Source organism: Gouania willdenowi, chromosome 6 (assembly GCF_900634775.1).
Source record: "Gouania willdenowi chromosome 6, fGouWil2.1, whole genome shotgun sequence".
In the NCBI taxonomy this organism is placed as follows: domain Eukaryota; kingdom Metazoa; phylum Chordata; class Actinopteri; order Blenniiformes; family Gobiesocidae; genus Gouania; species Gouania willdenowi.
In genome coordinates this window covers 44,742,946-44,767,834 of record NC_041049.1, presented here as the reverse complement: position 1 = coordinate 44,767,834, position 24,889 = coordinate 44,742,946, and the positions used below count along the sequence as shown (strand labels likewise).

Below are 24,889 nucleotides of genomic sequence, written 5' to 3'. Positions count from 1 at the left end.
TATTATGGGCACAAATAATAATTGATGGCTTTAAGAAGAAGAAGAAGAAGAGGAAAATACTTGTAATATGATGAGTGATTTGTCTTCACCTACTAAGACCACAAGGAAGCATGATGATAAATCCAATCACAACTTTTGAATCCCTAATTTGACCAAAAAACATGAGTTTATTAATCATTGATGGACTCTTGCTCCATCCAAGGAGGCCCTTTTGAGTCAACACACAGTTTACTTGGAATAAACAGAACCTTTGCCATGAGCTGCTGTGTGTGTGTGTGTGGACTATCTACTGTGTGTGTGTGTGTGTGTGTGTGTGTGTGTGTGTGTGTGTGTGTGTGTGTGTGTGTGTGTGTGTGTGTGTGTGTGTGCGTGCGTGCGTGCGTGCGTGCGTGCGTGCGTGTGTGTGTGTGTGTGTGTGTGTGTGTGTGGGAACATGTGAGGAATGAGGTGAAAGTGATGGCCTCCATAATCAAACTGCTTTACTGTAAGTCCAGTGAAACACGTGCAGCTAACTTGATTATGAGCATGGACAAAGAACTAGGATTTCAAGAAAGAACTTATTGATTTAAATTAATTTTCTTGAGTTTATCCCAAACGTCCATTATCATGTTGGTGTAAAATTTACATTAAACAGGCCGGACAGTGATCATGAAGGAATTATTTAAAATGAGTTGTTCCTGATTTTTTGAAATGATTTTTTTTTTTTTTTAAGTTATTTGCAATAACACACAATCAGTGCTGGGTTTAGTTGTTTAAAATAGTCCAGTCATGTTCAGTAATTATCTTGTGTGTGTAAGTGTTGCAGGCGGACAAAGACAGATAACACAAAGGATGTTTACACTGTGATGGAAAGCAGAGCAGCTTTTGGGGGTTTGTCCAGTTCTAAAGCTAACATAACCATCCCCATCACTAACCAGTGTGGAGCCACCGAATTGGATCTATTAGTCGATTGTTACTGGTAATAGTTAGTGGTAGGAGTAGATTAAAAATAATAAATAAATAAATCTAATTAATTAGAGAATTTACAGAACACTATTTGACACGAGAAGCTATGTTTTCCTAATTTAAATGGATTTTTGGTCACACTTTAGTTTAGAAAACACCTATTAACCATTAATTAGTTCCTTATTAGCATGCAAATTAGTAACATATTGATTATTAATTAGTCATTATTAAGTACTTATTAATGCCTTATTCTGCATGGCCTTATTATACAACCAGTAAGCCATTAACTAAGAATTTCCCCCCAATAACCTCAGAATTATTACTTATTAGTAGTAAGTAATAATTGTTAACAAAGCACAAACTTAAATTTAACTAAGCTATATTCATGGTTTTCCAGATTTTTGTTTTTGTGTATCAAAATAATAATAAAAAAAAAAGCACTTATTCCAGAACATTCCAGAGAAGTGGAAACTGAACATTGCTAAATAGTTAGAATATCTGGGGCATGAAATAAACAGAGCAACTGATGAATTTAGTTTGAAATAGTCTTTCTACATAGCAGTTGAGTAGTTGGGTCATACGATGCTATCTGTAGCGGCGCTTCTAGCCCCGCCCACATCCTCTACCACTGGGAGTGGTTGAGTGTCCACTACAATCGTTTATCCACTGACTTTGTTCATTTTTCAGTATTTATTTATGCTCTGAACCTTTTCCAGTGCGGAATGAAGACACAATCTGCCCGGAGCATGTAGCAGCTAGCACTGTCTGAGTGTCCGTGCTAGCTGACCGTGCTAGCTGCTACATGTTTAGCATTGAGGTGGTAGCGGAGGCTACAACAGCTCTGGTATTCTGCAAACTCTTTCTTGCACAATATACACAACTATACACATAAAATCATCCTCTTCTCAAAACACTCTTATTGTCTTCCATTAGGTTTTTAACACTTTTGTAAATAGGGCTCTTGTTTTGAAGGTAACAGGAAGTTTTGTCAGTAGCACAACGACAGGTCCCCGAAAATCTGTCAGAATGAAATGTGTTTCCATGAGTTTTATGGATCAAATGAGCAGCCTCAGTGTGCTTCAGATTTTTCTTGTTGTAGGTTCAATTCAATTCAATTCAACTTTATTTGTATCACACAATTTACAACAACGTCATCTCAATGCGCTTATCAAAATATAAAATTCATAATAAGAAAGAAAAAACCCAACAAGATCCACATGAACAAGCATTTAGCAACAGTGGGAAGAAACAACTCCCTTTGAACAGGAAGAAATCTCCAGGAGAACCAGGTTCAGAGGTGGAAGCCATCTGCTTCTACTGGTTGGGGTTAGTGGACAGATGGTCCAACAGAACAGGATAAAGAGAGAACATCAGAGCGTCCCAGACTAGTTTAGCCATGAACCATTGATCAGGTTCATCAGCTTCACGACACCTGAAACAGAGCAGACAGAGAAGGGCGAGGAGAAGGCACTGACTGCAGAAAAACATGATACATTATTATCAAGTCAGCCTGCCTTGGCCTTGTGCCTCACTCCCAGTGGCCTAGTCAACACTTATTATAAAAGTGACGAATCTCTTCACGTTTATTGGTAAGCTAACAGCGACTCCAAGGTCTGTAAATGCGACCGTTCACAGACGAGCCCATATCCGCTCTAGTGGTTTGATTATGTTATGATTCAGTTATGATTCAGTCCTGTTTCTGCGGACTGTAAATCATAACCAGCTACATTAGAATTTGAATCTCTTCCCGTTTATTGAACCAGTAAATTTGACTGTTTACAGATGAGCCCATGTTTGCTCTAGCGATTAGATTATGTTATGATTCAGTCCTGTTTATGCGGACCAAATGCATCTTAGGAAAATAAAAGTATATTTCAGTGGGAACGCTCATCATCCTAATCGTACTTATAGACAGTATATACTCATGAGTGTGTAGTGTACAGTAGTGTGTGATTTTGAACACAGCCAGGATCTCCTGTTTCTTGTATTGTAGTCTGTGCATCAGTAATATGGGTATAATGGGAACTCATTAAATGAGAAAGGTTCTGCGCTGTTTGGAGTGCAAAAAAGCCATTTACTGCGTAAATTATTTTTGTGCGTTATTTGTTTTTTAATTAATTAATCTCAAATATCGCATTAAGGTTAATCATCAATACATGCTCCATCCGTCTCTGACTTGTAAAGCGCTTTGTGTTGCATTATTAAATATTGTGTTTGTTTTAAAAACAGCGACAGAGATGAAGTTTAATGTTGTTACAAATTTTATTATATGTTTATGTGCAAATCATAAAATTATCCCCACAAGCATTTCATAATTTAACCATTTATTACCATACAAAAGTGTTTTTAAACCATGAGTAGCGACTGTACCTTATTTTTGTTTTTCGATAAATACTTTACAACATTTTGATAAAGTGAGTCGAAACTGCAAAAAAGAAAGAAAAAGAAAAGGAAAACACAAGGAGAATATTTAGTCAACACTTCAACACTGAGCCTATAGCATCCATTTTATCCCACTAAGATCCAAAAGCGTCTGAAAAATAATAAAGTGTGGGTTTAATAGCAGATGAATTACACGCACACAGAACTAGGGCCATCTCTTCAGCAAGAGCAAATACACTATACGAGATTTAAAAACCACAAAACATCAACACTGTGCTCTGCTGTCGCTCTGTGATACAGTTGTAATTATTTTCTAACGTTGCATAGCCGAGAAAAAAACTTTTGGAAAACTGTGGCTCAGACAAACTAGAGTAGATAGGTTTATCGTAGTAGGTAGAGGAGCAAAAATAGCTCAAGCTGCAGGAAATCTGATGTTGATATAGGATCCGTCACTAGTATCAAACAGTGTCTTAACACTGGTCACATGACATGCCAGCACTCATTAACACAGCCTGTCTCACAGGTTATGTTAAGTCTTATTTCACTGTTTGATTCTCAGTTAAATAAAACATATTGATCCAATATTTAAATATGTATAGAAATACGTTTGAGCTTATATTTGGTACCAGTGATATCAATCATACTATACTTGTACTACTAGCAGACTTAAAACAGTCTACTAGTAGTGCTAGTAAACAAAAATGTTGTTCTACTCGTAAAGTAGTGCACGAGTAGACCTTTAAGGTTAAATAATCGACAGTTTTGTCATGCTAGTAGTATTAGTAGACCTAAGATATGTTACTAGTAACATGTACAGTAAGTGAAATGCAAATTTCCCCTTAATAAAGGATATCTCATCTAGTAGGCATAGCGGTAAAGAAAACGGGCTGGTTTTGGGGAGAAAGGAGGGAAAAAAAGAAGAAGAAAAAATTTAAATAAAAAAAGGGAGTAAGAAAATGTAGCAAGCTAGTTTTGGGAAAAAAAAGAAAAATAATGGAAAAAAGAAAAAAAAAAAAAAGGGAAAAAAGAGAGTAAAAAAAGGAACCGGGCTAGTTTTGGGAAAAAAGGAAAAACAAGAAAAATGGGTCAAAAAAGAGAGAGAGGAAAAAAGGAAGTGGGCTAGTTTTGTGGGAAAAAGGGAAAAAAGAAGAAGAAAGAAAGAAAAGAAAAAAAAGACGTCAAGAGAGAGTGAAAAAAGGAAGCATCACTGTGGGTTGTTGAGTAAGTGATCAAATAGGATAAAATAGTCTGCTAAACAAAACTGTAATTGTAATTCATTGTACTTGTATAAACTCAAAAGATTTACTAGTACTACTAGTAACACACGAGTGTCTACTAGTAGATGATTTTGCTGTACTAGTAGAATGTACTCATGCACTAGTAAACCATGTACTAGTAGAGCTTCACTATGGTTAATATCACTGATATCCAACTTTTGCTGAAAGGTTTTCTATAAATAAATGATGCTTTGAGGTACGTGTCCTGCTGCCGTTCCACCATCTTCAGAGCTCTAATGGTTCTCCTCACTGGTACTGATCCTGGTAATTCCCATTCCCATAATGCTCGTCGTCCTCTTCCTGCAGGGTCACTCCTCTTTTCTTTCTCCAGCCATGTCTTTGTCCAGATGAATTGTCTGTTGTTCCGTAACTCATCTTGGGAGCCGTTGTGTTGTCCATGTTGAGCTCCGACTCCTCGGCCAGCTCGTCTTCATCAATGATGCCGCACTTATCCTCGCTGGTATCCTCTGGGTTGGCCCAGTCCTGCTGTTCTCCGGAGGCAAAGATTGCATAGAAAATGACCCCCGTGTAATGCACCATAGAGGCTATGACGAAGACATTCTGCCACTCCAAACGCGTCTGTGGACAGAAGGAGAAGAGAAAGAGTATGACATTCCTGATTGTTTTGCAACTGCCAAAAACACACAAAATGACAGAAAAATACACTGAAAATGAAAGAAAAATATCCAAATTAGAACAAAATACACAAAAATGACCCCGCAAAAAATTACACAAACTACTACAAAATTAGATTTAGATATCCAAGATCACCTAACCAAACATTCACAATCCCATAGCAGCTGTACTATGAAGCTGGTTATCAAAACGTTAACTTAAACCAGGGGGTTTCCATACTCAGTGATATCTTATACAGAAATCAACCTGCTCCAAGGAAGGTTAGCTGTTCAGCAACAGTTACCGTGTTGATTTTGGTGAAAAGTTATCAAGTGTCGTACAGGACACACACGCTTAATCCCAGAAGACAGTGTGATAAGAGGAGATCCAGCTTTGTCGTAGAAGGCCAACAACACAAATACACAAAATGATAACAGAAACACAAAAATAAAATGAAACAGACAAAATGAAAGTAGAATATACAAAATGACAAGAGAAATACACCAACGTGACCAAAAAAAAAAAAAAAAACACACACAAAAATGACTCCAAAAACATATAAAAAGCTAAAAATAATATCAACAAACAAAATGACAATAAAACAGAAAAAAATTACCAAAAATAACAAAATGAGAATAATGTTGTTTGTTTCCTGTATTTATGCTCAGATTGGTAATTTTTCAAAATGCTGACCTTGATAATCACATTGTGTGGGCCCCCGCTGTAATAACAGTTGCCCACCTCTGGTCTAAATGTATCATTTTACATAATTATATCAACAATAGGATACAGTTTATTTTAAAATGAGGAGGGTGGATACACGTTTATAAAAATACCCAAGAAAACAACAAGAATGTGAGAGTAATTGATTCTATGTTGCATCACATTGGACCAACGATACTCTGCTTCTGCTGAGACATAACATTGATCACATATTCAATATGGAAATCATGTTCTGCATTCACAATGTGTGGACACTTTTAAAAAGCTGTTGAAGACTTTTCAGCAAAGCTTTGAGTTAACTTGATTTGAAATGGTTTTATTTATCCTTTTATGATGCTGCTGTTATGATGTATATGCACCCACGTTTTATTATTCTATTATGATGTTGCACTTGTATTTTCACCACAGCTCTGTACAGCACTGTGTGATTTCGTCTGCAAAAAGCGCTTTATAAATAAATTACTTACTTACTTTCAAGTCATTTATTCAAATCTTAAAATTCATCAATTGAAATGTTAAATGTGTTGCATTAAAGAAAGACTTTTAAAAAAAATTAAACTTCATTAAAAAAAAAATGGGATTCACAAGTTTATGCAGGACAGCCATAATAGTACAAAATCAGATTATCAAACACACAGAGCAATGAAAATGACGTGCATGCCTGTACCTTGTTTTTTGTCAAAGCTCCAACAATAAGCGGGCACACCATTCCAGACAGCGTTCCCACCCCATTAGAAATCCCCATCAGGATACTGGCATAACGAGGAGCGATATCCAGATGATTGACGTTAAAACCTCAAGAGAGAGAAAATCACTGACATTTGAAAACAGCATCAAATGAGGAAAATATCTTAACCAGTCTATTTAGATTAACATGCACATGTAAAGATTTTTGTTGAGTCAAATATTTCTAAAAACATCAACATTTGCAATAATACCTGAGATGGCAAATCCACTGAAGCCAACAGCCAGAACCAGGAAGGAAATAGCGACTCCCCGAGTGTGAGAAAACCCAACCACCAGCAGTAGAGTGGCCTCCATACCGAATCCTGAGACAGTAGGGGTTAATCAGCGTCCATAAGGGGAAGACATCAAACAGCCCATCAGAATATTACACAGAAGCACAAGACAAAACGACAAAAATACATAAAAGGACAAAACAAATACAAAACATAACTAGAAAATAACCAAATATGTTTTTTAAAAATTACAACAAAAATACAAAAACTTACTTAAAAAATGTATCACAACATAAAATTACACACAATACAGAAAAAGATACAAAATGACAACAAAAATACCAAAATTAAGTAAAAAAAAATACAGAAGTACATACAAAATGACAAGAATAAATAATAATTAATAACCAAAACTCAACCACAATGACAGAAACGTACCGCCACAGTTCATGAGTTTCCTCACGTTGGTGGTCGACATGATTTTTTTGCTGCGTAAGAAGTCAGCTAACTGTCCTCCAATGGGAACCACGATGGTCATTACCATATGAGGGACAGCTGACAGGATGCCCACCTGTGGATACGTCACATGGTCAGCAAGCTCCAAGAAGTGTCTATATCTAATTATTTATTTATTAAATGCTAGGTTTTCATACAATGTTTTAGTTTGATCATTGCTAATAGAAGATAGTGCAGCTGCCAACGACTTCAAAAGCCATATTTCAATAACACATCAGCACAAAGTATCCAGTATGGAAAGCCTTTTGAGCGTTACCTTTATATCAGCGATATCAACCATATAAAGCTATACTACCACTCAAAGCTTTGAATAGTACATTAGTATTAGTATGTTACAAGTCACATATTTCAGGCTCACTAATACTACTATTAACATAAAATTGCTTTGAGAGTAAATGATTATTTTATTTACTTGTGAGGTCTACTCATACCAAACACCTTTACTAGTTTTAAGAAGTCTTAGTTCACTACCACTACTAATACACTCAAAATGTCACTGGTCGTACTAGTTGTTTACTTATATTAAGTAGTAAAGCCAACAGATGCACTTGAGGTATAGTCGACTTACTGCAAACAAAGGTTGGTTATAATATAAAGCCAATAGCAAGCATGAATTTGCTTTTTCCCCCTTACCATTATTTGCATATAAGGCTTCCTAGTGACCCCTTTTGCTTTACTATTACAGTGTAGTCGCACATTAGTAAACCAACATTTAGTACATGTACTCCAAATGTGAGTACGAGTAGAGCTTAACTTTGGTTGATGTCACCAATATTACATTTATGCTCAAACATCATGCTGATCATGTTGAACCACTGATCAACCAGATCAGTGGTTCTCAACCTTTTCAACACGAGACCCTCAAAATAAAGGTTCCAGAGACCAGGGACCCCCACTGTACCTGAAGGTGGTTGAACACAAAATGAACATTGAAGAACAGTCATGTGGAGACAGGGTCATCTATAAGGTGGAATAAAGGGGAGAGATTTTTGGGTTCCATCCATAAAGTCAGTAAAATGATGGTCTATTGTTCTATGAATCTGTGATAACATTTATTTATTTATTTATCTGAATAATATCCACTGTTATCCAGGAAGTTTATTATTTTTTGCGCCATAGTATATAGTCATCTTAAAGATGTAAATCCTTGTTTTAATCCGAAATAAAATGGGTTAAAAGTGACTGAAATGGTGGAAAAGGTGGTGAAATGGGATTTTAAAAACCACAGAAATTGGTTAAAAAGTTGCAAATTAGAGTGGGAAAAAACGGACAGAAAAGGTAATACAAGAGGGTTCAAAGTGAGTATTGGCTGAAAAGTGGCAGAAATGGTGGGGAGTGGGGTTGGGGTATGTCATTTAAATTTTAAGTCGGTCGAGAAGGAAATAAACGTAAACAAGCTCATTCACTCTGTTGATATTTCCAACCTAACAGCGCTTGTAATTTTATTCCAGAGATCTTTAGTGTTTTAATAGTGTTTATATTATTAATATTACATTTATTTGGACTCTAGGAGGGACCAGGACTTTCCGCTGAAGCCCTTTCGGCCGTCCGAGCACTTTTAAAAATCGAAGGGAGCAGCTCAGCAGAAGCAAGGCTTCCACACAGATTACACCTGGTGCACCAAAACACAGACTACCTGGGTCTCCAGCGGGCGGAATTCTACTCTACCCGGGAATGATGCTCATGTCTGAGCACTTTTGTAAAACCGTGGGAGAAGTCGTATCAAAGCGACAGACCTCCTCTGTTTCCACATTCCTTCTCCCAAACTTTTAACTTGTGATAGTTATGTATTTTGTATCTGTATTTACCTTTATTATTTCTTTTTTTAATTTGTTGTACTTGTTTTAACAACTGTAAATTGTCTTTGAGTTTTTGAAAAGTGCTTGTAAATAAAATGTATCATTATTATTGATGGACAAGCGAGATTTCACTTCAACACTTAAATTACGAGGGACACCATTCACTAAACAGGTTCATCATTATTTTGAAGTTAATATTTTCAATAAATTTACAAATTTGAAGGAAGTGCACAAGATGGACACTAAACAGGCTGATAAGCGAAACCCGCACTGATCAGCTGATTGGTCACTGTTTAAAAAGCCTGGAAAAACCTGAATTATCAGCTCATGTGTAGCTTTAGCTTTAGCAGCTAACTAGCATTTCTGCCATGCAGACCGATATCACGTTTCCACAAAAATTCTTTCAAGGAATCAACGCTCTAACCGTAAAAATGATCTAAATCTATGTCAGACTAGTTGTCAGCCAAGGCGAGTTAATTCCTCTGGACCATTGAAGACACGCGTGAGAACTTAGCGAGAGCAAGATTTCCGAGAGTGTGAAAAGGTTTATTAGTTAAAACTGGCAAATATTGGGCATGAAAAATCATGAATATGGTTAGGTTAGCAAAAATAAGCATGAAATACGGTGAAAAGAGGTTAAAAGTGGCAATAATAGGTCAACATATACAACATTAGGTGGGAAAAGTTGTGGAAAGAGTTAATAAGTGCCTAAAATGTGCAAAAAAGTGGCAGAAATTGGAATAATGTAGCAAAAATGCATTAAAAGGAGCAAAGATATGGCTAGAAGTTGCAGAAAAAGGGTAAAAAATAAGCAAAAATGGTCTCAAATTGTTAAAAAAAAATATTCTTCGTTTCTTAAAGGCATCTGGCGACCCTCTCCCAGTGTCTTGCGATCCCAAGGTTGAGAACCCCTAATCTAGAAAACATTTACATGTAAATGAGAAGCCAACCTTGCTAATGGGGAAGCCAAACACTTCCTCAAAGTATGCGGGTTGGCTGATTAGCAGCAGGTAGAAGGTCCAGCTGCGACAGAAGTTAGCCACGATGATGGCGTAGACAGGCATGGAGGTAAAGAACTGACGCCATGGAGTCTGGAATTTCTGGAAATAGAAGGTGAAAGCCAAGTCTGAGCTGAACATGTTTATGGTGTGGGAATATAAGGAAGAAAAGCAGCTGTGGAATACCTGAGTTACACTTATTTGTTTCATTGTTTCCCCTATGGAGGACTCTATGTATGTCCTCTCCTCCTCTGTGATGGTGGGATGCAGGGCAGGACTTCCATAAGCCAGCAGGAGCCACATGATGTACCAAATGATCCCGAAAACACCTTTTCAGATGGAGGAAGACGGCGTAATGTGATCACATTCACGTTGGCATGATCATCTTTGTCATGACAGCTTTTTGAAAAATTAAAAAGCATATTTGACTCTGTGATAGATTAGTTAAACTCAAGTCCATGTCATTATTCTTGTGTTTTCATTATGAAAATTGAAAGCAGCCTGAGTCATCGAGGCCAGACAGGAAAAATGTAATTTATACCAATAAATCAAGAGATTATATCTCAGAAGAAGCAGAGTATATTTTTATTAAAACATGTTAACCCTCGGATGAATTCTAATATCAGCATTAATCATTTTAATCAACCTCGAAAGCCACAAAGCTACACAGATAAGACTTCTCGTGGAAGGAATACAAAGTAAAGATGCCCAGAAAAGTGGTAAAAAAAAAAAAAACACAATGATCACGACCTCAAACTTATACATATTCATATTCTCTCTGAGTGAAAAGAGGGTTTGTCTGGTGCCTGACCAAAAACATAGAAGTTTGGTTCAAGTGATTTCTTTTAAGTAAATTGTTGGTATAAGTTAATGTAGGTGACTATCTTATTTACCGTCAGTTTTCAAACTTTTTTCTCAATTTTATTCCAGACTTAAATCATAACAAAATACATTACCATATATATATATATATATATATATATATATATATATATATATATATATATATATATATATATATTTATATACATATATATATATTTTTAAACCTCTGCCAAAAAGATATTTTCATCAGTGTTTATTTGTTTGTTTGTCTTTTACGAGGATTACAATAAATCAAAAGTGCTTAATTGAGTTTGACTTACTTTTAACCAAAGATAGACCTTAAGTCATGGAAAATGCCATTAAATTTTGGATGGGATCTGGATCAATATATTGATCGTGGATCACTTTCAAAAAAATTGAAAAATTCCCTATTTCTCATCATTGGCAAAATTTAAATAATTCATATCTCTGTTCATAATTGATCAATCTTTATTAAATTTGACTCAGTTACGTGAAGTTGGTTCTTCAATTATCCCACCGAGATCAGATATGAATTGCACATTTCCTTGAGATTTTTTTGGAAAAATAGGGGTGTCCATACATTTGGACCAACTTAATAGGTATAATAGGCTATTAAAAGGTATAGAAATGTATTCTAAGCCTTTAAAGTGTGAATAATAATAGTACTAAGATCAGGATCACTGATCCAGATAACTGACAATATCTGACAAAGAGGATATTAGCTCTGAGTGCTCTGGTTTGTGAGAAATTAACCTGTTTTTCAGACGAAATACAATACCTTTGATTATTGATCTATGAGACTGACATGTCTTTATCTACGTTATTTGAAAAAAAAAAAAGTAATTTTCTTTCTTTCAGTGTTTATTCTTACCGTAGATATAGAAGACAGAGGACCAGCCGACATATTGGACAAGCACTCCGGCCAAAGGCATAGCAATCACTGCTCCTGCGTACGAGCCTGAAAAGAGTTTAAATCTTAAGTCAGATTTTATTTCTGCTGCACTCTGATATTTTGGAAATCATGTTTTGTCCCTTTTGTTTAAACATTAGGTACTCCTAATTTTTTAGTTACATCTGCTTACACAGAATCTGCCTTTAGCACACATTATATTATACATTATGGAGTCTCATTGAGTACACATCAAAGAAAGGTCTTAGCTTTGTTGATTAAAAGCTGTTAAATGACTTACTCTCTGTGCCTTTTCTTATTCTTATTTCTAAGCTCTGAGCTTTTCAATGGTGTAAAGAGCGTCGAGTGCATTTAGAGAGAAAAGTAATGTGATGTTTCCTTTGGGTAAATGGAGCACAAGCTTCTTCAGGTGACACAGGAGAGCTGTGTTCATTAGGAGACCATGTCAAGTGGGTTTTGATGCATAGGTTGTCATGGTAACATTTGAAAAAGATGCATCTGAACTTCAAATTTGTCTGCTTTTAGAAATCTTAATAGGCTTCTACTGACAAAGCTCTATAGCACATCATGACATTAATGTTAATGGATGGATTGATGGATGGATGGATGGATGGATGAATGGATGGATGATGGATGGATGGATGGATGGATGGATGGATGGGTGGATGGATGGTTAGATGGATGGATGGATGGTTGAATGGATGGATGGATGGTTGAATGGATGGATGGATGGTTGAATGGATGGATGCATGGTTAGATGGATGGATGGATGAATGGATGGATGGATGGATGGATGGATGGATGGATGGTTGAATGGATGAATGGATGGTTGAATGGATGGATGGATGGTTGAATGGATGGATGGATGGATGAATTAATGAATGGATGGATAGATAGATGCCGTAACTTACCACAGAAGGATGTGGTGGCCAGTCGGCTTCGTTCCAGAGGTGGAGCCCATTTGGACCACATCCCGTGACATGCTGGGTAGGTCACGCCCTGAAATGAAACATTAGAAAAGGAATAAAATACATTTAAAACTAACCTAAAAAAAAAATCAAATAAAAACAATTATATCAGAGATGCAGACCAATTTAATCCGATACTTAATGTCAGATATCGAGACACAAATATGGGGGCACTAGAGTGGGCTTGCTGAAAAATAGAAAATGTATTTTTCTTTGCACTTTTTAAAGTGCTTTATTACTGTTGTGTATGTGACAGCAAATGTTATGTTATTTTCTTTATTTTTTAGATTTCAAGAACAACAGTCCAATTCAAAAAATTCAAAAAAGGTCACAGTTTTTTTTTTACCCATTTTTAAAAAATGTATCACGATGGAGGCCTAAGAGTTTTTCCTTCTTCAAAGGGGGGCGCAGCTGAAAAGGTTTGAGAACCACTACCAAAAGGGGTGATATTATTGCCTGATATTTGCTAAATATACTGTATATATAATCAATTCCCCATTTTAAAAAACTGATGTTGGGCAATAATAGATTATTAAATAGTGGCAAAAAGCTAATACTGAACATTGTTACATGTAAATAAACAAAAAGATAACCTGTGTTACAGTGAAATCTAGCCAATCAAAACCCCTGCTTTAACTATTAGAATTAATTGCGTTGGTCATCTGTTTGGTGAATTTTGACTCAAGTTAAGTCTTGGGTCTTTGGGGAAAATCTCATGTTTTTCTTACATCGCAATGATTACTATAATTTGAGTTGAGTTTATGGGCAGGTATGGATAGAAAACCCAAAGATTAACTAAAGAAGTACAAACAAAGATTAAAACTTTCAATTAATTTCATAATGTCAGTATAACAAACTAATTTCCATTGTCATCTGTAAATGAAATACATAATTGCACTAAATATAAAACTAGTCCATTGAGCTGTAATTACATTCCTACAGTGATGAAACTTTTTTCTTCTTACCTCCACCAGGCCCTGAAGAATGCGGACAAACAGGACGCAGCCATAGTGCACTTTGGCTGCTGATGGGATGAACATATTGAGCACTGAGGTCAGAAAAATGGCAGCACCGAACACTCTGCAAAGAAGCGTAGACATAGTGGATAAACCAGTGTGAACTCATTCTTTGGGTAATCATGGACTGTTGATGCACAAATCCTGAGAATAAAAGAACTCCCATCGCTAACTTTAGCACCAGAAGAGCTGAAATTAGCGGCTGCACACTGTTTAAGGTAGAGTAAGGCTGTGTCCTAAATGTCATAGTACATACCACTCATACTAAATCTGACTTCAAAATGAGTGTAGTGCGTTCACATTATATAGTATGAAATGATTGAGTAGATGAGAAATACCCCAATGTATATTATATAGGGACATTCTTTAAGTGTAAAGTGGACACACTAGTCATACTTAGAACGCCCCATGATGCATTGCAAGCGGAATGTAAAATCGTCAATCTAAAAATCAGACATCCCCTTTTCAAAACAAAAGCATCTCTTCTTGTGTTCCATTAGTTTTTAACGTCTTTCCTAAATAGGGTCTCCGAAAATCTTCGAAATGTTGGCGTGAAATGTGTTTCTGTGAGTTTTATGGATCAAATGAGCACATGTTGAAATTCTACTTGGTCACTTTCTCACTTAAAATGTTTTCAGAGCTTTCAAATGTGGCGAATCAACGGAGATATTTAGCCTCAATGAGCTTCAGGCTTTTGTCGTAGGATCCAAATGCATCTTGGGAAACTTGGAAGTATACTTTATAATCCTCATCCTCCTAATCATACTGATAGTATATAGTAGACAGTATATACTCATTGAGTGTGTAGTACGTTAGTATGCAATTTCAAACACAGTCTAAGGGTCCCTTAGGAGAGCTCTTCTTCTCTGCGTCATTGTCTACTACGAAACCACAGAGTTAAAACTGTCGCCCCCAGTGGTCACGGTTTTTTTTTCTGATCACAACTGTTTTTATCCTTTTTCCGGAAACAAAAAATTGTTACATCAGCATCTTTAACTTTTCCTGTTTTTTAGAGCGACCAAAAGCAGCACAGTTGTCATTTTGACCTAAAAAGCTGCCAAATGATTTAAAAAGCAGGCAGAATGCTTCATTCCAATTGGAAACAATGAGACATTTACAGGCAGTGGGGCCTTGTGACATCATCAATCACGTGATTTCAAGATGGCGGAACACAGTCCCCTAAACTGTAAAGTAGTCCCAGGCAATAAAATGAATATGGCGCATTTTAATGTGTTTTGTTAGGCATAAATCATTTAATAAGTACATTTAACTTCTAAAAACAGTGGAGGGTCCCTTTAAAAATACTCGTGGTCAGTTCAGTGGGCGAGCTAAAAGAATGACACGTGCTGTCTGCTAAGTGAAAGCTAGCTAATATTGGCCAGCAGCGTATATCTCTAAATATCTCAGCCCATCTCTGTCAGCCTTATTGGACATATCTCACACCTCTGTCTGTCTCCAGAAGAGATAAAGGCATCCTAAGTTTCTGCCTCAGCTCCCACCTCTTCTCATCTTCACCTCATCCACCCTCGAGCTGCTCTTTTCCACAACACTGTGTAAGTGACACTTGTAATATTCCAGTGGCTGGTGTTTCACAAAGAAATCAGAGGCAGGATCTTTCATTATTAACTCTGTCAGTGGCGTGTCCTCCTTTCCTGTGAAGCTTTTATTACAGGAGCGCTATCTGCTCCATCAGCACTGCTCACGCCACAGCGTTAACTCTTTACCTGCACACTTTGAAAGTGCATCCCAACTCCAATGCATGGGTCAATGACGTATAAGGATTTCACCGCACGATATTTCATCGAATGGGCATCATCAGGCAAGGTTTGCATGAATATTATGATAGAAATAAATATTGGAATACTTTGAAATCTTATAAGGACTGTAATATAACTTTGACACTTTGAATAACAAAATAAATTAAGGGTGTAAAAATTTAAAACATTCAGCGATATATTGCGATATTTCACCACACTATTATCCTATTGATTCAAAAAATGTCCAAATAAATTTTTTTAATCATGTTTTTTTTTTTTAACAGAAAACCCATTTGATTGTACCAGCACTAATTGCCCAGTCACTATGTGTCAGTGAACTACATCAGACCTTGTTAAACTACATCACTCCCCAATGACTTTTAGCTTGGAAGTTGATTGAACTTTATTTTTATAAAACATATTGGGCACTTTTAAAGATGTATGTGGTTCCTTTTTTTTAATAAATAATAATCATTTATGAACTTAACAGAATCAGAATATGTTGTAAAAGCAAAAGTTAAACCTTTTTTAAAAATGTTATTTGACAGTTTGACAAACATACCACTTGTTTTTTATTATGATTCTTGAATTACAATTAGTTACCATTTACTTGTTTTTGCAAGTTTATAAAAAAATGAAATACATTGTATTTAATTCCATTTTTGTAATGATTAATATCGCGGTGTATATTGTATTGTTTAGTATTGGGATATATCGTGACATGCAAATCGTGAATTGTATCGTATCATCAGATTGATGGCAAAGCACACCCCTAGATTACAGAAGTAATTTAGTCAATTAAAAATAATGACAATAAATGAAAAAAAAGTCAAAGTAATATTTAATATTTACTAATTTACTACATAGTTGGTATCTTTTTATGCATTTGAATATATTTTTTTGACTTAAAGAAATGCAGTTGGATAAAATATTTACATGTCACATCAATAATTCACTATACATATAAGGGTGGGGGAAAATCGATAGACTTAAGTATCACAATTTTTTTATTTCTGCAAAAGGGGTAAATTTTACACTGAAGTTTGTTTGTTTGTTTGCATGATTATGACAAAATTTTAACCAAAAACAGACGTTACCCTATAGAGGATTCCATTACAATTTGGAGTGGATGTGGATCAATAAACTGGTTCTGGATCAGTTTAAAAAAATCTTTAAATCCTTATCTCTCATTATTTGTAAAATTTAAAAACTTCATATCTCGGTTCATACTCGACCAATCTTTATGAAATTTGACTCTGTTCGTTCCTAAACTACAAATGTATTATATGTACAGTATGTATAGTACATGTATAATTATTAATCTGATTCTAACACTGATTACACCTAATGTGCAGTAAATGTTGGAGCGACTGACTGACGTGTGATGTAAATGTGGTTTTTTGGAACCATGACTCGGATATTGTTTCTATGTCTAATTCATTTTTCACCAAATTTTGCCAGATGACTTTTGTTTACAATTGACATTGTAAAGATCTTTACCAAATATGGAGTCAACTGCTGCACTTTTTGGAATGGCTCACTTTTTCACAATGTTGACCTTTTTTTTTTTTTTTTTTTTCTATTTTCAGGAATAGTGTTTGAACTGTTCTAATGTTCTTATTTATTAAGTATAAATACAGGGAGAGCCTATTAATGACCATAATTACCTTTATATTGTTCAAGTTTGTGATATCTGTGAAAGTTACGCATGAAAAATTGTGAAAAAGCGTTCCACCCTTTACTGACGTTATATTGGCTCAGTTTTTGGTAGAGATGTTCAAAATGTCAATAGGAAATATGGAAAACGTTTACTTTTACCGTCATATTGTGAACCACTCTAATACACATTCATCTGACATGTAAAGGGTTTTCATCCAATTGTGTTCCCAGTAACGTCTCTTTTATCGTACAACATTTCAATAACTTATAAATATCACAAAAGAAAATGGAAATGACATTAAGAAGGCAAACACTTTCAGAGTCACCTGTTGGCAGAGAGCTTGTTGGAGATGAACCCTCCAGGGATCTGAGTGACGATGTAGCCCCAGAAAAAGGAGCCGTGAATGAGTCCCACCGTCTCCGGATCCCAATTAAACTCAGCTTTCTGAGAGGGAGAGGAAGAAATAAAGAAGAAAACAAACCAAATTTCTTATTCTTTACTGCACTTTGCAGAGGAGGAGATATCCTGTGTGTGTGTGTGTGTGTGTGTGTGTAATATCCTGCTACCTGAATCACTGGAGTCCCATTGATATAGACTGTATTGTTGTTCACCATTTCCACGATGGCCACACCAAGATTACATCGGATGCCGAAGGAGATGCAGAAGCCCAGTCCACTGAGGATGGCGATGATGTAGCGTTTAGGCAGACCCCCACAGGCACAGTCCAGCAGAGGGGCGGGCCGAGATGTCGCTGCCACTGGACGGCCATCTTCAGTCAGTTCCAGGTTCTCCTCATCTTCTACATTACTGCCATCAATTTTTCTGAAGAAAAAAATCAAAGACATGAAGTATTATTGTTTTAGTAATAATGCGTATATTTAAAGGGAACTGAACTGGTGATGAATAAGCCTGTTTCACAACACTTATGTGCTTGTTTGCTGCAGAACAGCCTCTCAAATCTCTATTGGACTTTTTATGAGATCCGTTAGAGCCGACATGGCCACATGCAGTCCTCATTCTCATCATTCTAAATTTGGTCCAAAATTTCCTCCAAAAAAATACTGAAAACAACAGCACAAATACACAAAATTATAGAATAATATACAGAATGACAAAAATGCACAAAATAACAACAAAAACATATTAAATGACTCCAAAAAAACCCTTAAAACTATGAGAACAAAAATACACAAAATGATTTCAAAAACACAAACACAAAATAACAAAATAACAAAAAAAAAACAACTCACGAAATGAATCCAAAAACATAAAATAACAATAAGACACATGAAATGACAGAAAAAAATACAAAATGACAGAAAATAAAAATAAACTACTAAAAGTACATCGAATGACTTAAAAAAAATAAAATGAAATGAAATAAAAATACACAAAATGACAAAACAATTACACAAAACGACAACAATATATGCAAAATAACTCCAAAAACACATTAATGATGGAAAACATACAGAATGACAACTAAAAAACACCAAACTTCCCCAATAAATGCAAAACAACAACAAACACTCCAAAATGACAAAATACAAAACAACAAAAACACAGAAAAACCCTTTGTTCTTTCTTGTATTAATGCTCAGATTGGTCATTTATTATAAATGCTGACACTAATGTTGATAATGTGGTCCTTAAATCAGACATGTTTGTGGCTCCCTGCTCTTCTCTGTGTACAGGGTCATGACCGTGTGCTTTTACTCATCACAGCACTCATATAAGGTCACACCCAGTACAGAACACCAGTCTGTAGCACCCACTCACCCATTCACACACCTACACTGACAGAACATTTTGACAATCTCTTTGAACCGTGAGGGAAAGCTAAAGACGGAAAAATAACCCAAGCAAGCACAGGGAGAACATGCAAACTCCACAGAAATATCCCAGAGCTGCACCCAGGACAATCAAAAGCTATTTTAAGTTCATCCTGCAAAGTAATACATAAATATATATAAATTATAAAAAAAAAAATGTTCTGTCTATCATAAGAATCACGATCATTTTTAGAAGCAGAAAAAGTGATTTATAAAGAAATTGTCTCCCAAATATCAAACCTACTCATGACAGAATATACGTAAATATCAGAATATCAAAATATGTATTACTGTCTTTATATAAAAGTTTGTGATTGTGTTAGGCAAGATAAAATGTTGTTTATTTTTACTAAGATAATAGAAAAGCTTTTTCCTTAACAAGTAATAAAAGGAATGAAATAGCTTCAAAATAAATTTATCTCTTAACAATATACAGAACAAATAACAACTCGTTTAAAAACCCTGTTTTTTGTTGTATTTTTGTATTTTTGTGGTTTTGGAGTCATTATATGTATTTTTGTTGTCGTTTCGTGTGGTTTTGCTTAAAGTTTGTGTAATTTTTGTGTTTTTTAATGACTTCATATCTTTGAACATCTAAATGCTATTTTAGACCAAAAATGCATTCTTGCAAAGATAACCTAAACAATGTAGACATGAAGTCAGGAATAGCTTCCAAATATATATACAGTATATATCTACTGTTTTATACAAATAACTTGTGTGCACACACCACTCATCCTTTGTGCGTCGTTCCAAACGCTCTCACCTTTGCAGTTTTCCCAGTGAGTCTCCCACTGTGTTCTTCACCTCCTCTTTTCCAGGTTTGATCACCTGTTCCTTCAAGCCTGCCAATCCAAAAGGCATTTTATTTTCCTTTTCTTTCTTCTCCTTTATTCCCAGTTATTGTCTGTATTCCTCTCAGGAGCTCTTTGTGATGTGACAAAGATATAGAAGTCCACTACATGCTCTTCCACATCCTCCGTGCCACTGGGGACTGGCTCCACTTTCCAGTGGTGCCAAAGCTCCCTGAGCACCAACAAATCACTTTGTCTTCTCCACTTTACGATGAAGCAACGTGAAAAGGCTTTAGGTGGGAATAAACGGAGGGTCTGGTGTTTTCTTTGTAAAATCCATGAAAAATGACTGAAAATGGAGGGAAAATCCAATGAGCTCCTAAGATCTCTCCATGGACTACCTTATCCTCTCAGGGTGAGGAGGAGAAGCCTCTCATTTTCACACATCATTAGCATCAGCATCATCATCTCCAGCACCACCCCTTCAGCCAGTCAGGTTCATCTGATAGCTGTGTAATGGAGAAACCATTCAATATGTATGACTTTGACTAGTTGCATTGATAAGTAGATGAACACTGTGTTGTAAAATAGGAGGAAATGTAAGGTGAGACAAAGCCAATGAGTCACAGTGGTATTCTACTATATATATATATATATATATAAATTACATTTTCCATACTTGTAAATGATCAAAATGTCACGGAGGAAAAAGGAATGTTAAACACATGAGCATAAGCATGGAGCAAATTTAAATACAATAACAATGTTTATGAAATAAAAATAGAGATGATGGGCAGCTTCAATCACAACAAGGGTCACAAAAATGTGTTTGTCTGAAGGGTTTGTGTGTTTTTGCGGTCATTGTGTATTTTTTGTTGTCATTATGTACAATTTTTGCCCTTTTTGTGTACTTTTGTGCATTTTGTGTGTTTTTGGAGTCAATCTATGTGTTTTTTTCAAGATTTCTTGTTCATTTTGTGTATTTTGTGTTTTTGGAGTAATTTTATGTATTTTGTGTTTTTGGAGTAATTTTATGTATTTTTGTTGTCTCGTGAATATTTTTATGTTTTGTATGTTTTTATCATTTTGTGTATTTTTGTTTTGTGTGTGTGTGTAATTTTAGGCAATTTTTGTTGTCATTTTATGTGTTTTTAAAGTCATTTTAAACTTGTGTATTTTTATTGTTAGTCATTTTTGTGTATTTTGTTGTTTTGTGTGTTTTTCTATATACTTGGAGTCATCTTGTACGTTTTTTTGGAGAAAACTCATGTCATTTTGTTGTCCTCGTACGCTATTTTCGTAACTTATATTTTCTGGGAATAATTATTCGTTTGGTTGTTGTTTTATATATTTTTGTCCACTTTTGTATTTTTCTGTCATTTTGTTCTTTTACTTGGAGGCCACAAAAAACAACATTCATAATAATAATAATAATAATAATAATAATAATATTTCAGTTTTATAAAATGAATTTATGATAAACCAAAACCAGACATTAAGTGTGGAGGCACATGCGGTACATTTTGTGCAGCCTCAAGCAAATATACAAAATCACAATAATATATTAAACCTATAGTTTAATCAAATTTTCACATCATGTTTGTTGGTGTAAACTTGTTTTGTTACAAATTGGATGTTTATCATGGAAAGACAATCCTGATGATGAGCAGAAAGCACACACACACACACACACACACACACACAGATGTCATGAATGCTGTCATTAATTGTCGTTTGTTACCCTAACCCAGGGGTCTGCAACCTGCGGCTCTGGAGCCTCAAGTGGCTCTTTGACTCGTTTGCAATGGCTCCCTATAGCTTTAAAAAATATTGAAATGAATAATTATTTTCTTACAGAGGGTTTTCATGATCAATGATTTTGACACCAAATAAAATCATGATATAACGATTTGTCAACTTAAAAATAACTCACGTAGTGCAATGACTCAGCACCTTCCTACGTCACCTCCTGCAACATCTACAGACCATCAACTTTCTTTACTTGCAAATTTAAGGACATTTCTGAATAAATTTAGTAAATAATATTTGCTTTGTATTATAGTAATTTTACTTGCAAATTTAAGGATATTTCTGAATAAAGTGAGTAAATAATATTTTCTTTGTATTATTGTAATTTTACTTGCAATTTAGAGAATATTCTTGATTGATGTAAGTAAATAATATTTGCGTTGTAATATTTTAAATTTACTTGCAAATTCAGTGATATTCCTCAATATAGTATGCAAATAATATTTGTGTATTTTTTGTCGTTATTTTAATATTAATTAAACATGCATGCTTTATATATGGCAAGAAATTAACAATTAGCATGTGTTGACTGACATTATGTGTTATCAAATTCAAGTTATTTTTGTAACCCTTCAAATACATTATCTAAAAAAAATTCTTTACATAACATTATTCAATATAATTGAATACACTATGTTGTCTTCATTAAAAGGTATGTTTAATCCAGGTGAGATGGGGCCAAATGGCTCTTTTGAGAGTAAAGGTCACAGACCCCTAACCTTAACTATACCCCACTGGATCCCTCCACCTAACCCAAAAAATGCCAACATAGCTCCAAAGGTGTCATAATTTAGCGAACGATACTTAATGACAGATTATTTTCAGTATCATCCCGTCAAAAGAGTTGCAACCAGTCAAACAACCAACTTTTACTAAAACTCTTCACAGCGGAGTGGAAATCAGCAAACTGTTTTAACATTTAATGAGTAGGGCTTGAATTTTAGTTTTCACAAGTGGGAATTACATTACGTCAAAATCTGGAGATCAATTTTGACATGTTACAAATATATTTTCACATGTAGTAATTACATTTTGAGTAGTTAAAACATATTTTACAGATATCGGTAATTCCTTTTTCACAATTCTAGATATCTAGAATTCAATTTTTGCATGTTGAATAACAATTGTAACTAGTGGAAATGTATTTCATCCTCTGAGATATAAATATTCTGGATATGTTCCACGTGTCAGATTAAATGTTAAAACATTAAATCTTATGTTATTTTAACTAGTGGAAAGTTTCCTTTTGATATCTATAATTCAATTCTTATTAGGGGTGGGAACCTCTGGGTACCTCACGATACGCGATACAAAGCTCACGATAGCGATTATTTCACAATATGACAATACTGCGATTATCGATATATTGGTCAGAAATCAATCTACGATAATCTATGACATAACAAGAAAAAAAAAAATTAAGTGAAAAAATATATTTTTTTAATTTTATATCTCTGAAAGACAATAAATTGAAAAAGTGTCCTATGAACTATTTTAGTGCAACATTTCTGTAAATAAGTGTGAACATACCAATGTAAACCAATAAGTATATCCAATAGTGCTTTCTGTAAACAATAACTAATCCAGTAAACAATATATTGGTTCCTTCAACAAACAGTGACAACATTTCTGTGAAGACGTACCTGCACTTTTTAGTGAAAAAGCAGAAAAGGTTTTGAAATAAATAAATAAAATAAAATAAAAAAGTATAATTCTTATACTAGTTATAAAAGGAATTGTAGATATCTAAAATAAAAATGTTACTAGTTAGAATTAAATATCAGAAATGCAATTGTCTGAAATTACATTCTCACTAGTTAATCCCAAACTGACATATCAGTAATTTAATTCAGACTAGTCAGAATTGAAATTCAGAAATTAAATTTGAATGGAAGTCAATGGGACATATTGACTAGTTGTAATGGAGTTTCAGATATCTTCAATGGCCATTTCCACAAGTGATCATTTATTTGTTAATATCTACAATTAATAGTGTAATAATATAATAACAGATATCAATAATAAGAATTGTAACTAGTCAGAATGACTTGGATATATGGACTTGGAATTACAACATATCAACATTGATTTCAGCCTAAATTTCTGTCAGTTTTCCTTCTTATACTGATTTTTTCCACAGTTTGAATGCTTTGGTGTTGTTTGTCGTGTTTGTTGAAACAGTGGCTCTTTTAATTTACAATTTACACTTTATAAACTGTGAAAGTTTAGTTCTTTTCTTTCTGGACATTGGCATGTTGTCTCCATCTAGTGATGAAAAATGACAGCACCAGTAATCAGTTGTTTATGCCTGGAAAAGTCAAATTATGAGATAGTATCTTATAATTATGACTTAGTATCTCATTATTAGGACTTACTTCTTTTTTATGAAGGATGTAGGAGTCATTCTCAATATTGTATTTCTGTTACTTTATTATTGTGGGAATTATTTGTTGGAATCATTTTGTTTATTTTTATTGTAGCCTTATGTGGTCTTTTTGGAGTTATTCTGTATTTTTGTTGTCGTTTTGTTGTTTTTTATTTATGCATTTTTGATTTTGCTTCATTGTACATTATATTTTTGTATATTTCTAATTGTCTAGTGTATTTTTGGAGTAAACTTGTGTGTATTATAGTTGTTTTGTGTATTTGTCTGTGCAAAGCTGCGTTACGTGTGTCTCAAAAATAAACGCACTTTCTGCAATTCACAAACACAATTGTAGATTTAATACACACACATAAATGATAAAACACACGTGAATATTGTGGATATATTTGTGGATCTTCTTTTTTAGCTTGTGTTGGTTAAAGCTGCTTTATAAAGCAACATCAGAAAATGACAGTTTTTTACTAAATAGTTTTGTCTGTGAACTGCAAATGTTTAAATTAATGTGTTCATTTCTACAATCTCAGTAATATTATGTTAAATCTGGAAATTATGCATCTTTTCACAAAATGTGAATGTCAATAGTAAAACATTTTAGCCATAAGTATTTAAATTAAAAAGAATACTTGATGAGCCAACCCACCACAATCTATTTATCTTTTATCTGTATCTTGTTTTTTGTGCAATACCTTACTCTATT

The 24,889-nt window shown here is 34.7% G+C and overlaps 1 protein-coding gene across 1 annotated transcript; it reads right to left on the bottom strand.

Moving 5' to 3' along the window:
* Positions 1 to 4,450: 4,450 nt before the first annotated feature.
* slc17a8 (solute carrier family 17 member 8) lies at positions 4,451 to 20,398 on the bottom strand. Its single transcript, XM_028449850.1, has 12 exons — positions 19,970 to 20,398; positions 17,938 to 18,193; positions 17,697 to 17,815; positions 13,904 to 14,018; positions 12,882 to 12,969; positions 11,932 to 12,018; positions 10,401 to 10,543; positions 10,167 to 10,316; positions 7,340 to 7,472; positions 6,881 to 6,991; positions 6,610 to 6,737; positions 4,451 to 5,183 (listed from the first exon to the last, which is right to left on the bottom strand). The coding sequence occupies exons 1-12, from the start codon at positions 20,065 to 20,067 to the stop codon at positions 4,851 to 4,853; spliced, it is 1,761 nt and encodes a 586-aa protein (XP_028305651.1). The 5' UTR covers positions 20,068 to 20,398; the 3' UTR covers positions 4,451 to 4,850.
* Between the last annotated feature and the right edge of the window lie 4,491 nt (positions 20,399 to 24,889).

Excerpts from the sequence above, each read along its gene's own strand:
- slc17a8 (XM_028449850.1), bottom strand. The coding sequence starts at position 20,067 with ATGCCTTTTGGATTGGCAGGCTTGAAGGAACAGGTGATCAAACCTGGA. Across the intron at positions 12,970-13,903 it reads TTCTTCAGGGCCTGGTGGAG|GGCGTGACCTACCCAGCATG; the intron begins GTAAGAAGAAAA and ends GTTTCATTTCAG. Across the intron at positions 10,317-10,400 it reads AACAAATAAGTGTAACTCAG|AAATTCCAGACTCCATGGCG; the intron begins GTATTCCACAGC and ends TTCTATTTCCAG.